The sequence below is a fragment of the Bubalus kerabau genome, chromosome 8 (genome assembly GCF_029407905.1).
Source record: "Bubalus kerabau isolate K-KA32 ecotype Philippines breed swamp buffalo chromosome 8, PCC_UOA_SB_1v2, whole genome shotgun sequence".
NCBI classification, from domain to species: Eukaryota; Metazoa; Chordata; class Mammalia; order Artiodactyla; family Bovidae; genus Bubalus; species Bubalus kerabau.
Window position 1 is genome coordinate 69,224,200 of NC_073631.1, and position 15,251 is coordinate 69,239,450.

The 15,251-nt window shown below is 33.9% G+C and overlaps 1 protein-coding gene across 1 annotated transcript in view; it reads right to left on the reverse strand.

The window, feature by feature from the left end:
* Positions 1–618: 618 nt before the first annotated feature.
* The window catches only part of ZNRF2 (zinc and ring finger 2), a 101,616-nt gene continuing 86,983 nt past the window's right edge, over positions 619–15,251 (reverse strand). Inside the window, exons 3-5 of the mRNA XM_055590498.1 lie at positions 12,524–12,629; positions 6,831–6,910; positions 619–3,588 (exon numbers count right to left, since the gene is read on the reverse strand). Of these exons, the coding sequence (XP_055446473.1) occupies positions 6,853–6,910; positions 12,524–12,629 (164 nt within the window). The 3' untranslated portion in view covers positions 619–3,588; positions 6,831–6,852. The remainder of the gene's footprint in view (positions 3,589–6,830; positions 6,911–12,523; positions 12,630–15,251) is intronic.

The following is a 15,251-nucleotide window of genomic DNA, read 5'->3' on the forward strand; positions in this document are numbered from 1 at the left end:
TTATAAAATTCTTAATAATCTGACTTATCTGGAAACTTTCTCTGTGGAAATGTAAGATGACTATTAATATCAATGTATAACAACATGGATGTCAATCAGATGGTTAAGTCAATTATTCTTGAATTTTAAAAAAGTTTCATGTTTTGTTCAAACGTAATTTCCCTTCTTCAATTCTATGTTAGTAAATTAAATTAGGTAATATTTACATTAAATTATTATTATTAATATTTATATTAAATTCCTTTTTCAACTAAAGGAATATCCTTGTGTCTTGCTATAAAGTTAAACAACTGCTTTTAAACTCCACTAAATCCAAATTTAGAAAGAAACTTTGAAAAAAATCTGGTATTTTCATTAACTCAAGATATTCGGGGCTACATTCCAGTACACTATTTAGTAGGTGAAAACTGAAATAACTGTATAATATTCAAAAGAAATAGAAAACTTGCACTAAGAAACAATCAAAACCTACACAGTATCCAACAGTTAACAACATGACTTTTTAGTTGCTTTGGCGACTACAAAAAAATGAGTTAGAGAAACCATTATCTATATTTCAATCACAAACATTACTCTTAAAACACAATCTACATCTGATTTAGGACCAGATCTGAAATACAGATTAAAATTATTCTTAGTTTATTTCTCTGGGAAAGAGCCAAAAGAAGACAGAATAATTGTACTCATATACATCCTTACACTCTTTTATACATTCTGGGGGGAAAAAAAATCAGATCAGCGTGAGTCAAAATTGGCAATAAACCCATTATAAAGAAGAGTGGCACTAAAGTGAAATGTCAGAGTATACTGCTTTCTATATACCTAACTGTGATCTTACTTAAAAACAAGTATTTACAAAGTTGCTAGAAAACTAGAACCAACTTGATAACTAGGGTTTCAATCTTTATTTTGTCTCCATAATATTCAGCTGTCAGTAGTTTCAGCTACACATTTAAACATCTAATGTGATTTTATGTCCTACGTACACTACTCGGTATCTTTATATAAATATAAATATTATAAGTGACATTATGCACAATATTACTTATAATATTTTCCAGATTAACAATTTTGACTTTAAATAAAAACTGGAGCATTTGGGCTTTAAAATTTTTTCAGTTTCTAAATTCTTTTTAAGAAGTCACTGATGGAGACTGAATTTAAAGTTAAAAAGAATGCTACCTTTTGTAAATTTTAACAAAAAGGGATCACTATGAACAAATTTATTAATAAGTAAATACTGTTCTAAACAAATAATCAAGTAGCACTTGACACGGCAAACAATGAACTTTCTTTTCAACCACAGGAGCTTCTACCGTAGGAGCTGCAGCACAGAACCTTGTGACGAACAAAGGCCACGCGAATAAGACTGTGCGAGAATGGTGCTGGATAAAGAAGGACAAGGGAATTCAGGCCAATAAACTTCAAAAGTCAATGAATAAATTATATCGGAAAATCAACTTCCAAGAAAATATCAATAGCTAACTACCACAGCTACAGTAAATCTTTTCCTTTAAGAATGGAAGACAAAGTAATTCTTACCATAACAACATACCAGTAGAAAAAAAAATTATTCACATTCTAAGAGGTTTTTCTTGGTGGGTGGGTGGGTGTGTGTGTGTGTGTGTGTGTCAGAGAAAGAGCACGTACGCGAGAGCAAGAGAGGGAGGGAGAGAGAGCTTACAAAACTGAAAATGTGAACTAAAATCCATTCATATTAAGATTTCATGACCACAAAAAATTTAAGAAGAGAATATTTTCCTTGAGGAAAGAATAATCTCCAAAACTGGTTAAAAAAGCACCTGTGAAACTGCTGTCAGCCTGTCACAATGGAGGTTGAGGATTCCTTAACTGCACCATAACAAAAGGCATTTCACAGCATAACTTTAGGGAAAATGTTATCTGCTCTAGAATCACACAAATAACAATTAAAAACTCTTCTAAAAAATTGTTTATAATACACAAATTTTTCTGGGTAGCAGCAGTTGCTCCTGTACATGCCCTTTAAAAAAAAATATGAAACAGAAGCAACAGAACAAGGGAAGACAATCGAGAAGGATAAGAGCAGCAGTAAAAAAGAAAAGTAAATACTTAAATACATTAAAGAAAGCTTAAAATAAGGAAACAGTACTGTGTAACTCTTAATTATCCCAAGTAAAGTGCACTGCTTAAATTGTCCTCTGATAACATTTTCCCTATGTTGAAAACATGAAATTTATGAATTGGTATTTTTGATACTAAAAAAAAGAAAAAAACATTCATTGTTGCAGCCCTGATAGCTCTCTTCCAGTACTTTTTAACCATTCAGATGTATTTTGTGGGAATATTTATTCACAGAATTTTGCTTAATACATTTCTTTCTATACAAGACTGAATTTAAAACTCTCTGTAACATTTAATTATAGTAATAACACATTAATAAATTATAAATTAACAAAATCTTCATGTCTGCTTTAAAAAATCATTTATCAAATGCTAAACTCCAGATTATCTGGAAAATTAAAGATGCAAATTGCTATAAATCTGGCATCCCAATTAAATTCTGATTTTTAAAAGTATATAAAAATGTCCCTCAAATTATTCCAAGTTCCACTCAAGAAAATTTTATTTTACCCTTTTCATAAGTTATTAAAGTATTACAACCTGCTAAACATTTTACCTAAATGTAGGAAAACTGCCTGGAGATGCAAAGCATATTACATGAAAAGAACAAATAAAAATACCCGTTAAAACAAAGTTATTATAGCTGGCAGCACTTAAAATTGGTAATTATTTTTTTTAAGTTGCATAGCTGCAAGATGATTCATTGCTGATTACCTGTTGAGCAGTTTTATTTAAAAAGGAAATAACATATTTAATAAATTGCAATTCAGTAGATAATCCTAGATTTAATTAATTAGAATATAATATGTAACTTGATTTTTTATTCTTTGGATTGCATTCTGATAATGTTAAACCTTTAATTTAAAATAGCAACATACTGTAGCTTTCCTATGTAGAAGCCTACTTTCTAGTCTTGGGGAGAAAAAAAAAAAATCGAAGAACTTGAGATCATGGTCTACATTCAGAGAATGTTTTACTGCTTGATTACATTTCTTGGTTTCACATTTAAGACTTTAATTTTTAAGAAGTAAATTACGTGGTCTTCAATTTAAGAACTGATGAATGCAGGAACATCATGTCAGGAAAGTAAAGGTCCCCAAACTAAAAACCAAAACAAATCAAACACAAGTAGTTGTGCAGCCCTAGAGAACTTAATAAAAAGTAAATCAACTTTTAAATCAGTTAACTTTGGCGTCTGAATACAAAATGTTCATCAGTATTACCTATGTAGATGACTACTAAGGGATGTGCAGCATTTTCAAAATCCCTGTGTGTCCTTTATATGCATGTTTGGTACACTGAGTTCTGTGGCAATTGTCCTCTCTTCAGCAGGATTTTTTCCCTATATGATTGTCCATCTCTGCATTACTGAGTCTCAAAGAACTCAGATATCTGGCTGAGTGTGCCTGCATTTTTGTTTTTGTTTTTCCAGAGACAGATCTTCGTATCCTCTTGGTTTTTCAAGCATCTTGAAGTCAAGGAAACCTGTGTAAAAGCAGATACATTAAGCTTAAGCAACGGTTCATGATAGTAACACAAATCAAAATTAAACACCTATTTCCCCATGAACATTGCTTTAGACTGTAAATTTTCATACACTTAGCATTTTAAAAAGCTGATAAAATCTGTGTTCTGCAAAAGAAAAAAATCAAGGACACCAAAGCACAAATTAAAGCTTAAAATTGTTACAAAAAAAAACAAAACAACACACACAACAGTCCTTCCCCCTCCACAATCAAGACTACAATAGAGTACAGAAAGTACAAACACATACACATATACACAATTCATTAATCCCTTTCCAAGTAGCCCAAAATCTCAAATTAAAAGTAGTAAATGATTTCCTAACTAATCAAGACCTTAGATATTCATGTATCTCTATTTTAGGCTGACTACTAAATTCATATGCTGAAGAGTATTGGTACATGTTGCCTTAAAAAAAAAAAAAGTTTTAACAACACCAAATCCTCTTCAAACCCATACACTTTTAATCTAGGACAGCTAAAGAGACAGGAGGATTCATCATTTGACAAAGGCAGTCAGAACAAAGACAAAATGTGAGTTGAGAAATCCCATGTCTATACATTCTTAGAAATGACTCATCATTTGAAAAGACCCATAGAGACAGATTCCATCGATTCACATCCAAACCCAGGTTCTACATTGGGGAAAAAAAAAAAACAACTAAAGAAGAAGATAGAAGGTAACACTGATACACAGGGTAAGGAAACTGAAATGCTGTTTAAAACCAACACACGATGTTGCCCATAAGATGAGATGCCATGTTCCCACACATCCCATAAGCTTACTGTGACCCTAAAACAAAGATTTAGCTGATGAGACCAGGTAATAGCAGATTTTGTATCATAAAACTCCACTTACACACAAAAAAGTTTATTGACTAAAAAGACAAATTTTACTTATGGGTGAAAGACTTAGACATATTGTTTTGGTCCATAAAATACTATATTTCATTCTATTAGCATTGGTGTTAGTACTTCTCTTAAAAAGCTTCTATAAATTTTAGCAGTAGCTTTACTTTAGTGACCCAGATGTAAGGTGACACTGAAGACATTCCAAAGCATCTTCCTCTTCAAAATCCCTTTAATAAAGTGAGATAAAAGTATACATGCAGCATCCTCAAAATATCACTCCCATCACCTTCTCTTACACAGTAATCGAATTCCAATTCATACTTCAAATGTGTCACGGTATGATCTGAATCATCTCATGGTAAAAAGGTTCAAAAGCTGATAGTTCAGCCAGGACTTCATAGTTCACAAGTGTTACCCTACTGTTGTTAATTAATACAGAGGTCTCAAAGTTGCAGCTCTTATTCCAGCTGCAAGAGCTGTTATTAAGTCACCTCAAATCTCCTTTGTTAATATTCTAATCTGTTGCTATTAAATGATCCTCATTAAGAACAACAGAATTCCTTGAATGTGTTTATTATCACAACACCTCATATTTAAGACGAGGAGTTACTGAGATAAAAGGAAGTTGGGGGGACAACACAGGACTAGAACTTAGGATACTATCTGCTCTAGTTTCCTGCCTGCGATCATAGACATTCAGAAAAGATTCTTCTGTGACTACCTTGAGTCTCTGAACACAGAGGCAGTAACTCCTTCCAAAACAATTTCAAGACTGGCTAAAATATTCTGCCTTCATGTAAAACACAATACTTTATACCATTCTGAAGTGATACAAATAAAAAGCTTTTCATACATATGAAGTTACCAATTAACTTATTTCAAAGCTAAATGATGTCATTCAATTCACTTCATGGAACTCAAAAAAAAGCAATACACAAGTGAGGTTTTGAGGTTTTCATTCAATTTACTATACATTTTCAGAAAATGCAGAATCATGAATAAGCTATGTCAACAGAAAACAAATTCTGTATTTGGTTTAAAAATTCTTTTTTTCTGTCTACTGTGTAGATAGGATACACAAATGAAAGATAAAATTGAATGAATGACTATAAAAACACCTTTCTGTGGAAAATGTCACTAATAACAGCAAAACAGCAAACAATACAATCTTTGGGTTCAATTCCCAGCTCTACTAAGGAACTAGCCATGTGACCTTGACAAGTCAAGTTTCTTACCCTCTCTAAAACTTAAGTTTCCTCATCTGCATTATGGGAGTAGTTAAAGAGTACTGAGATCAAAGAATTGTTATAACAATTAGATGAGTTATTAACAGATGTAAAATGCTTAGACCAATGCCTGGTACATAATCAGTTCAGTTGCTCAGTCATGTCCAAGTCTTTGCGACCCCATGAACTGCAGCAGGCCAGGCCTCCCTGTCCATCACCAACTCCTGGAGTCCACTCAAACCCATGTCCATTGTGTTGGTGATGCCATCCAACCATCTCATCCTCTGTCGTCCCCTTCTCCTGCCCTCAATCTTTCCCAGCATCAGGGTTTTTTCTAATGAGTCAGCTCTTTGCATCAGGTGGCCAAAGTACTGGAGTTTCAGCTTCAATATCAGTCCCTCCAATGAACACCCAGGACTGATCTCCTTTAGGATGGACTGGTTGGATCTCCTTGCAGTCCAAGGGACTCTCAAGAGTCTTCTCCAACACCACAATTCAAAAGCATCAATTCTTCGGCACTCAGCTTTCTTTATGGTCCAACTCTCACATCCATACATGACTACCAGAAAAACCATAGCCTTGACTAGATGGACCTCTGTTGGCAAAGTAATGTTTCTGATTTTTAATATAATAATGCAGTATAAATGTTAACTAATTATTATGACTGAAGAACTATAATATATTGCATTACCTAAAAAACATACCTGGGAAGTTAGAAGAAGAGTGTGGAATTTGATTCTGTTGCTAACTACATAACCTTGGATTGTTGGGACAACATGCTTCTTAATGTCATGGAACTTAATTACTCTGACCCTCGGGTTTCTCATTGGTAAAATGGGGTCAGCATAGTAGTTCATGGTGTTTTTTAAAGCATTAAACTAAAATAAGTTAAAGTGCCTTAAAGTACCAAAATTTGAGAGTTTACTTAATACATGATTCTCTTCAGGAAATCAAGAAAATTGTTTCTTTGTAACTTTTCATGTGAGTTTTCTATACAGCAGCCTAATACAATGTCTGGAACACATACACACCTCACTGACTAAATCAATGAATAAAACAGTGGTTGAGAATGGATGACTCAGGTAACAGTTCAAAAAGCAATTTTTTTTAAAAAAGGGAAAATTACCTATAAGACAGGAAGCTGATGCTTAATCTGAAGGGTGCTCAGGGCAAGATCTATTTACTTCAAACCATTCATCTATGCAGCTAGAAAAGTAAAAAACAGAAAAATTGAAACACGTTTAATTATCTATATAATAGTTATAATAAAAATGCTTACTTCTTGACATTAATATCTCTACAGAAAAATAATTTGATATTTTTAATGATATTTGACATATATAAATAAAAGGATATTTTTATTACATTCTGATTAGTCTAAGAAGAAAATAAATCTTTGCAAAATTATGCTATAAAGTACTTTAAGGTTTAAACAGAACCACCATTCCCAAAAGAGAACCTGAAGAACTACCACTTGACCAATATTCAAAGTTAAAGGCCAAATCTGGACAGATACCTGTCTCCAAAATAGTTGTTCAAGTTTATGCAAATGTCAACCACAGATCAAGCTTTTAAACTTTAATTCTTGACAATACTATATATCACATTTTAAAAGACTATATGGGAGTATTGAAAACTTAATTCTATCGCTTTCTTCCGACAATACATGTACAGATACAAATAAATATACCATCATCCATTTATAAACTATCTTACGAGTTTATAGGAAGTTAAATATCAGGGTGCATATATAACTATCATTATAGATATGCATTGTTCAATGCAGTAAGCCACGAGCCACCTATGGCTATTTAAGTTCATTAAAATTAAAGAAAAACCCACTTGCTTAGTCACACTAGCCACATTTCAAGTGTTCAACAGCCACATGGCTAGTGGCTACTCTACTAGATAAAACAGACATAGAACAGAAAGTTCTAATGATAAACTCAACGCCTTAAGAAGGTTAAGTAACTTGCCCAACAGCTAGGAAACGACCCAAGCAGATTTGCTTTTAAAGAGTCAAACATTCTCACAGTTAACAGTGCAAATTAATATATGCCACAAAGCCAGATGGCTTGACTAATATGCTGAAGGGCAAAATTAATAGTTATCCTCACAGGTTGTTTTCATAGGTAAAACCAATAGGTAAATTTAAAAGGAAAGAAGGTAAAAGATCCCATCCACACGATATTCTTACAAATATTTTAAAATAATTTCTGTTGCCATTAAGACTTTTGCTGTCTAAATAAACATGCCCAATTTGACTTACGACACTGTTTTCAACTTGCTGTTTGACTCACTTCTGGTCTACCAGAATGCCTCTTAACAACAAAATACTGAGAACTGAACAAAATACACCAGATGCGTTAACAATTCCCAGTACATCTGAATGTACAGTTCTGTGATCTAAAATGGGTACCTCCTATTTTATAACCATGTGATTTCAGTTCATCTCGACAAAGAAAGCATTTAAAATCCCCCCTTCTTAGATTAACTGCTATGAACCCATGTTATTTAAAATATTATATTCCCCTCCCAAGATCCAGCAGGAAATCACTCTCCTGTACTCTAAAACTGTGTGTGTGTATGTATTCCACAATAACATACAGTACTGCTTCCATGTTTTACATATCAAACCTTTGTTATATGTACTGAAAACACTCTGACATCTAGTTTTTTACTTTTTTATAGTATCATGATGCAAAAAACAGTTTTAAATTTTAATGTAGTCAAATTCTTCAACTTTTCTTTTAACTTTTTATGGAGAGGTTACCTTAGCCCCCAAAATAATTCCTTGCCATGAGGTTAAGAACATCTCTCTATATTCTTTCCAATACTTTAGACTTTAGTTTCCATAGGCAGTTAATCTAGAATTAATTCTTATTTCAAAAGTAAAATAGAGATTCAATTATTTTTTCATGACAGTAACTAATTGATTCCAGTGCCATTCAATGAATAGTTTATTCCTTATTATCTTTACTATACTGTAATACCACCTTTGGTAAACCAATTTTTCCATTTATTCATGTTAAACAAACACTTATGTAGCATCTATTATTTGCCAGCACTTTCTAAAAATAACTCATTTAAAACCTCACAAGTACTCTACGAAGTTAATAATAGTGCTTCATTTTACAGATTAAGGCAGAGAAAGTAACTTGACCAAGATGATACAATGAATTAGCAGAGGGGCTGGGATTCAAATTTTAGGAATCTTGACTCTTAACAGTCCATGTTCTTTCAGTTCAGTTGCTCAGTCGAGTCTGACTCTTTGCGACCCCATGGACTGCAGCATGCCAGGATTCCCTGTCCATCACCAACTCCTGAAGCTTGCTCAAATTCATGTCCATCAAGTCGGTGATGCCATCCAACCATCTCATCCTCTGTCGCCCCCTTCTCCTCCTACCTTCAATCTTCCCGGCATCAGGGTCTTTTCCAATGAGTCAGTTCTTCACATCAGGTGACCAAGTATTAGAGTATTGGCCATGTTCTTTACCTCCATGCAATGCTGAATCTCCATTTTATATGTATGAGTGTTTATGGACTCTATTCTTTTCCACTTACTTGTCTATATTCTTTCCACACCACCCTAATTAAGACTCTTACAGTGAATCTGTATAGGATAAGTACCCCATTACCACCACCCAGCATCACTTACTTCTTTAGATTGTCTTGACTATTCTTGACCCTTTGCTCTTTTGTCCATATATATGTAAGAAACAACTTGTCAAGTTATATGAAAAAACCAGTTGAGATTTGACTGAAATAGTATTAACTACATAGATTTGGGGTGCAGTGACATCTTTATGATATTGAGTTTTCCCATCCACAAAATCATATGCCACATATTTATTTTAGATCTTCTATAATATCTTCCAGGAATGTTTTAAAATCTTCAATATCTTTTTGTAAGATTTATTCTTAATAAATCTTATTCCTGTTGCAGTTTCTGTTGCTATTAATGTTATTATCCTAAAAAAAGTTATATATTTTTTTACTGGGATATGAATGCAACTGATTTCATATGTTGAGCTCCAATCAGACAACCTAGCTAAATTCTTATTAATTTTAACATATTATCTAATACTTATTTTTTGCTTTTGATTTTAAATTAATAATAAATAGAGTTTATTAAGTTAATACAGTCCTCTTCCTTTGCTAATGCGGTAAATTATATACATAAATTTTCTAATCATATAGTGTTTTCACATTACTATTAATAACATAAATCCAATTTGGTCAAGAGGCTTTATTTTACATATGAACTTGGTTTGCTACTATGTTTTCAGATTTTGCATTTATGTTCATAAATCAGAGTGTCTTTTAGTTTTCTTTCTTATACTGTTCTTGTCTGATATGGGTATCAAGTATATACTATACTCATAAAATAAGTGGGAGAACCCTCCATCATTATCTACTTTTTGGAGGAATTTATGATTATTAACACAATGTTTTGTTGTTGCTGTTTAGTTGCTAAGTCATGTTCGACTCTTTGTGACCCCATGGACTGTAGCTCACCAGACTCCTCTGTCCATGGGGTTTTCCAGGCAAGAAATACTAGAGTGGGTTGCCATTTCCTTCTGCAGGGGAACTTCCCAACCTAGGGATAGAATCTGCGTCTCCTGCATTATAGTCAGATTCTTTACCACTGAGCCATCACGGAAGCCCATATAATGTTTTGGCTATGTGGTAAACTTGTTGTCAAACTGTCATGGTAGGCCTGTCTTTAGTTTTTTGGTTTGGCTTTTTAAAAAATATTTGTTACTTTTTGGGGTTAGTCTTAATAACCACTTAGGATAGTTACTACTTTATTTGGATTTCCTATTTCTTTTCAAGTCATTTTGGACAATAAAATATTTCTAAGGAAATTACCTGTTTTGTTTAGAATTTTTAGGTGAAAATATAAAACTTTGCACAGAATTGTCCAACTATTTAAATTCCTGTTATATCTAAAGTTATGTTTTCCTTTTCATTCCAACACTGTTTATTTTTTCCTTCTAGACATAATCTTGCCAGTGGCTAACCTATTTTATTATTCTTTTCAAAGAATCAACTTTTGACTTTGTTAGTCTCTATTCTAGTGTGTAATTTTTTCATTCAATTTTTTCTTCTCTGATCTTTGTTTCCTTTGTGTTTATCCTGCTATCAATTTTCTAATTCAGGTAAAAACTTAGACTATTGATTTCCAGTCTTCCTTTCCACAGTAACACAAATTTTGCAAGGATCACTCTAGAAAAATGCTGAAAAGGTTTTCATTATTTTTCAGAATATTTTCTAAGTTCCATTATGATTTCTTCTTTGATCTATAAGTTACTTAAGAGTACTTGTGAAGATCATTTATCTTTTGTCATTGACATCTAACTGTGCCCAAAGAACAGAACAGCTTTCTGTATGGCACCAGCTTTTTGTGGTTTACTAAGATCTGCCTTGTGGCCTAGTACATGACCAATTTCTATAATGTTTTGTATGTCCCTGGAAATAAAATGTATTCTCTAAATTGCTGAGTGTAGATACATCCATTCATACTCATGAGATCAAATCTGTTCACTGTACTGCTCAATTTTTCTAGGTCTTAACTAGTTATGTGTATGCCTGTTTGACTCAATGAGAAGTATATCAAATTTTCAATTACCATGATGATTTCTCAATTTTTTCTGACCATTCTACAAATATTTTACTTTGAGACTGTGTTCTTTGGTAAAAAAAGAATGGAGTTTTATATACTATTATCATCATATAATGATATGGAGGGATTGATAATGATAATGGAGGGATGCCCTGGTGGCTCAGACAGTAAAGCGTCTGCCCACAATGCGGGAGGCCAGGGTTTGATCCCCAGGTCAGGAAGATGCCCTGGAGAAGGAAATGGCAACCCATTCCAGTATTCTTGCATAGAAAATCCCATGCATGGAGGAGCCTGGTGGGCTACAGTCCATGGGGTTGCAAAGAGTCAGCCATGACTGAGCAACTTCATTCATGGATCATCATATAATACCAGTAATACTTTTTTCAATAAAGTTAATTTTGTCTAATATTAATTTAGCTTTGTCAGTTTTATTTATTTAACATTTGCCTGGATATAGTCTTCTATCCCTTTATGTCCATATTGTTCTGTATCCCTTATGTTTAAGTGTGCTGCTCATCAATAGGATGTTCCAACCTTTTGATTTGTTTTCACCTGGTTAGTTTGACCATTTGGATTTATTATAATTACTGATATTAGTATAATTATTATAATTACTGATATAATTAATTTATTATAATTATTTATTTTTGCCTCTTTGTTTTGGTATTATTTACTATTTTCTCCAACCTCCACACCCTGCTTTTTTATTTCCACTATTGCTTTTAAAGTTATAGTTTTCTGTTCTTTTTGTAATTTACTTCAAATCATCTTAAATCAAATTTTCCTTGTTGCCCTAAAACCAAAACACTTTATCAGAAACCAGATGGGCTTTGGAGTCAGACAGACATGGCTGGAATCTCAGTTCTTTCATTTATTACTAGCCATGTGACCATGCCCCCCAGCTTATTTCCTCAATGGTACAACGGGACTGTTATAAGGCTTACGTAAGATAACCTATTCAAGAAGCTATGGACAATACGGGTCATAGTAAATGCTTAACAAATGGTAGACTTTGAGATGCAAACAGATTTTTATTACCAACAAGGGAAAAAAGGCCTTTTTTTTTTTTTAAAGAAATGGGGGAAGGGAGTTTCAATGAAGAAGAAATCTTTCAGCCCTAACTACAAAATTTGAAACTTTGAGAAAGGTCTTTTAGTCTAATATCAATTTGGCTAACATAAAAATAAACTCACCCTTTATGATATATGCATAGACAAGGCAGCCGTGCTATAGTATCTCCCTGCTGCAGTTCTTCAAGGCATATTGCACATTCCCCAGCATCTTTACTCAGTACGTCCTCTGAGAAAGAAGAAAATGCATTTAGTACAATAGAACTGAAAGAATTATGTGAATCCTAACTTCTACAGAGTGGTGTCTGGCATATTTTTGTCAGAAGCACATAAAATTCAGCACCTATATTTGAAATACTATTTGTAATTCACTAAACAATATTTACCTTTACTTACAGTGTCTCTCAATTTCATTTAGATTTCACTGAGGCATTACAGTTAATACAAACACAGTATACAATCTTCCAACTCGCAAACAACTTTGCTATAAAATTTTATCAGTAAGTCCGTTATTTGTAATTTAGAATTCATCCTACTAACCAATATTAATCTCGTGCGCAAAGATCCTTCCAGAGAAGGCAATGGCAACCCACTCCAGTACTCCTGCCTGGCAAATCCCATGGATGGAGGAGCCTGGTAGGCTGCAGTCCATGGGGTCGCTGAGAGTCAGACACCACTGAGTGACTTCACTTTCACTTTTCACTCTCATGCATTGGAGAAGGAAATGGCAACCTACTCCAGTGTTCTTGCCTGGAGAATCCCAGGGACCGGGGAGCCTGGTGGGCTGCCGTCTATGGGGTTGCACAGAGTCGGACACGACTGAAGCGACTTAGCAGCAAAGGTCCTTCCCTGGTGGTTCAGTCAATAAGGAATCTGACTGCAATGCAGGAGACTGCCTGCAACACAGGAGATCTGGGTATGATCCCTGAGTCAGGAAGATCCCCTGGAGAAGGAAATGGCAACCCACTCCAGTATTCTTGCCTAGGAAATCCCATGGACAAAGGAGAGGAGCCTGACAGGCTACAGTCTATGGCGTCACAAAGAGTTGGACACAACCGAGAGACTAAACCACCACCAAGCTAGGTCAAAAAAGTATAGACAGTATAACATGGCAGAAAAGACATTAAAATACTATTATAATTTTTAAAATTCTAAAGTAACAAAATTGCATAAGTTAAAGAAATCATCTCGAATACAGGACTTTAAAAAAATATGCTTAATTCAAGAACATACAAAACGAGGGAGATCAAAGCTTCTGTGTAGATTCTGAAAGGGACTTTTAGAAATGAGGATTTCAGACACTGGGCTCAACAATTCTTAATCCTTTTCTGCAACTATCCAAAGTTTTGATATTTGGCAAAACTAATACAATTATGTAAAGTTTAAAAAGAAAAAAAAAAAAAAAAAAGTTTATCCCAGACGCCAAGTAGACTCAATTGAAAAAGGTCCTGCAGGGTATTTTAAACACAAATACTACTGTAGTGAAACCCTTTATAAAGCAAAATTTCCCTTTGAAAAAAAGAAAAAGAAAAGCAAACAAACAAAAAAACCCACCAACGTTTTCTCAATTTATGTTTTATACTGAAAATTTAACTGATATTTTAACATTAAATTTTAATTTTTGGAAGGATCCTGCCTAAAAATATCTTAGTATATGCGTTGTGACTCTTTTTAAACAAGGAATAACTAAAACATGCCATTACTTTTAATATGGAGAAACTTAATAAGTTTAGAGAACACAAAGCAAAAGCAGGAACATGCAATATAAATTTGTATCACAAATAGATAAATTACTGCTTTGGAAATAAAACTCAAACAAGCTAAAAGGGAAAAGCTGCATTAATCTCTCCCTAATGCTTAAACATAGACCAATGTAGGTAAGTTTCCTAATAGTTCCTTTTAGAAAAATCCATTCTGTAAATAGTTTCCCCTTCAGTGATTCATTTTGAGACAGCACATTAAGAGGAAATACCCCTCTATTTGGTCTGTAGAAAGGAAGGTGTCAGTAGATTATTTACCCATTAGGCTACAGAGGGCAACAGGGCAACTTCCACAGCAAAAGGAAAGGCCTTGGTAAGAAGGTCTACGCTCTCAGAATTTAGGGAATATGACTGAGGCAATTTTAGCTAACTATTGGGTAGCTCACAAGCTAATACATCACATCAAAGATTTAACCAGAAAAAGTTTTCGGCAAGTGGAACTGGGTAAACTGGGAAAAATGCTGATTAACACCCACCTATAAAGACCTACAACACCTTCTGGAACTAACACCAAAAAAAAGATGTCCTTTTCATCATCAGGGACTGGAACGCAGATGTATTAAGTCAAGAGATATCCAGAACAACAGGCATGTTTCGCCTTGGAGGACAAAACGAAACAGGGCAAAAGCTAACAGTTTTGTCAAGAGAACACACTGGTCACAACAAACACCCTTTTCCAACAACAGAAGAGATGATTCTACACTGAATCATTGACTGAATTGTCAATACCGAAATCAGACTATGTTCTTTGCAGTCGAAGACGGAAAAGCACTTTACAGTCAACTAAAACAAGATGGAGCTGACCGTGGCTCAGATCATGAGCTTCTTATTGCAAAATTCAGACTTAAATTGAAGAAAGTGGGAAAACCACTGTCATTCAAATATGACAAACATCAAATCCCTTATGATTATACAGTGGAAGTGACAAACAGATTCAAGGGATTAGATCCGGCAGACAGTGACTGAAGAACTATGGACATTTTAACACTGTACAGAAGGGGGTGACCAAAACCATCCCAAAGAAAAAGAAATGCAAGAAGGCAAAATGGTTGTCTGAGGAGACTTTACAAACAGCTGAGTAAAGAAGAAAA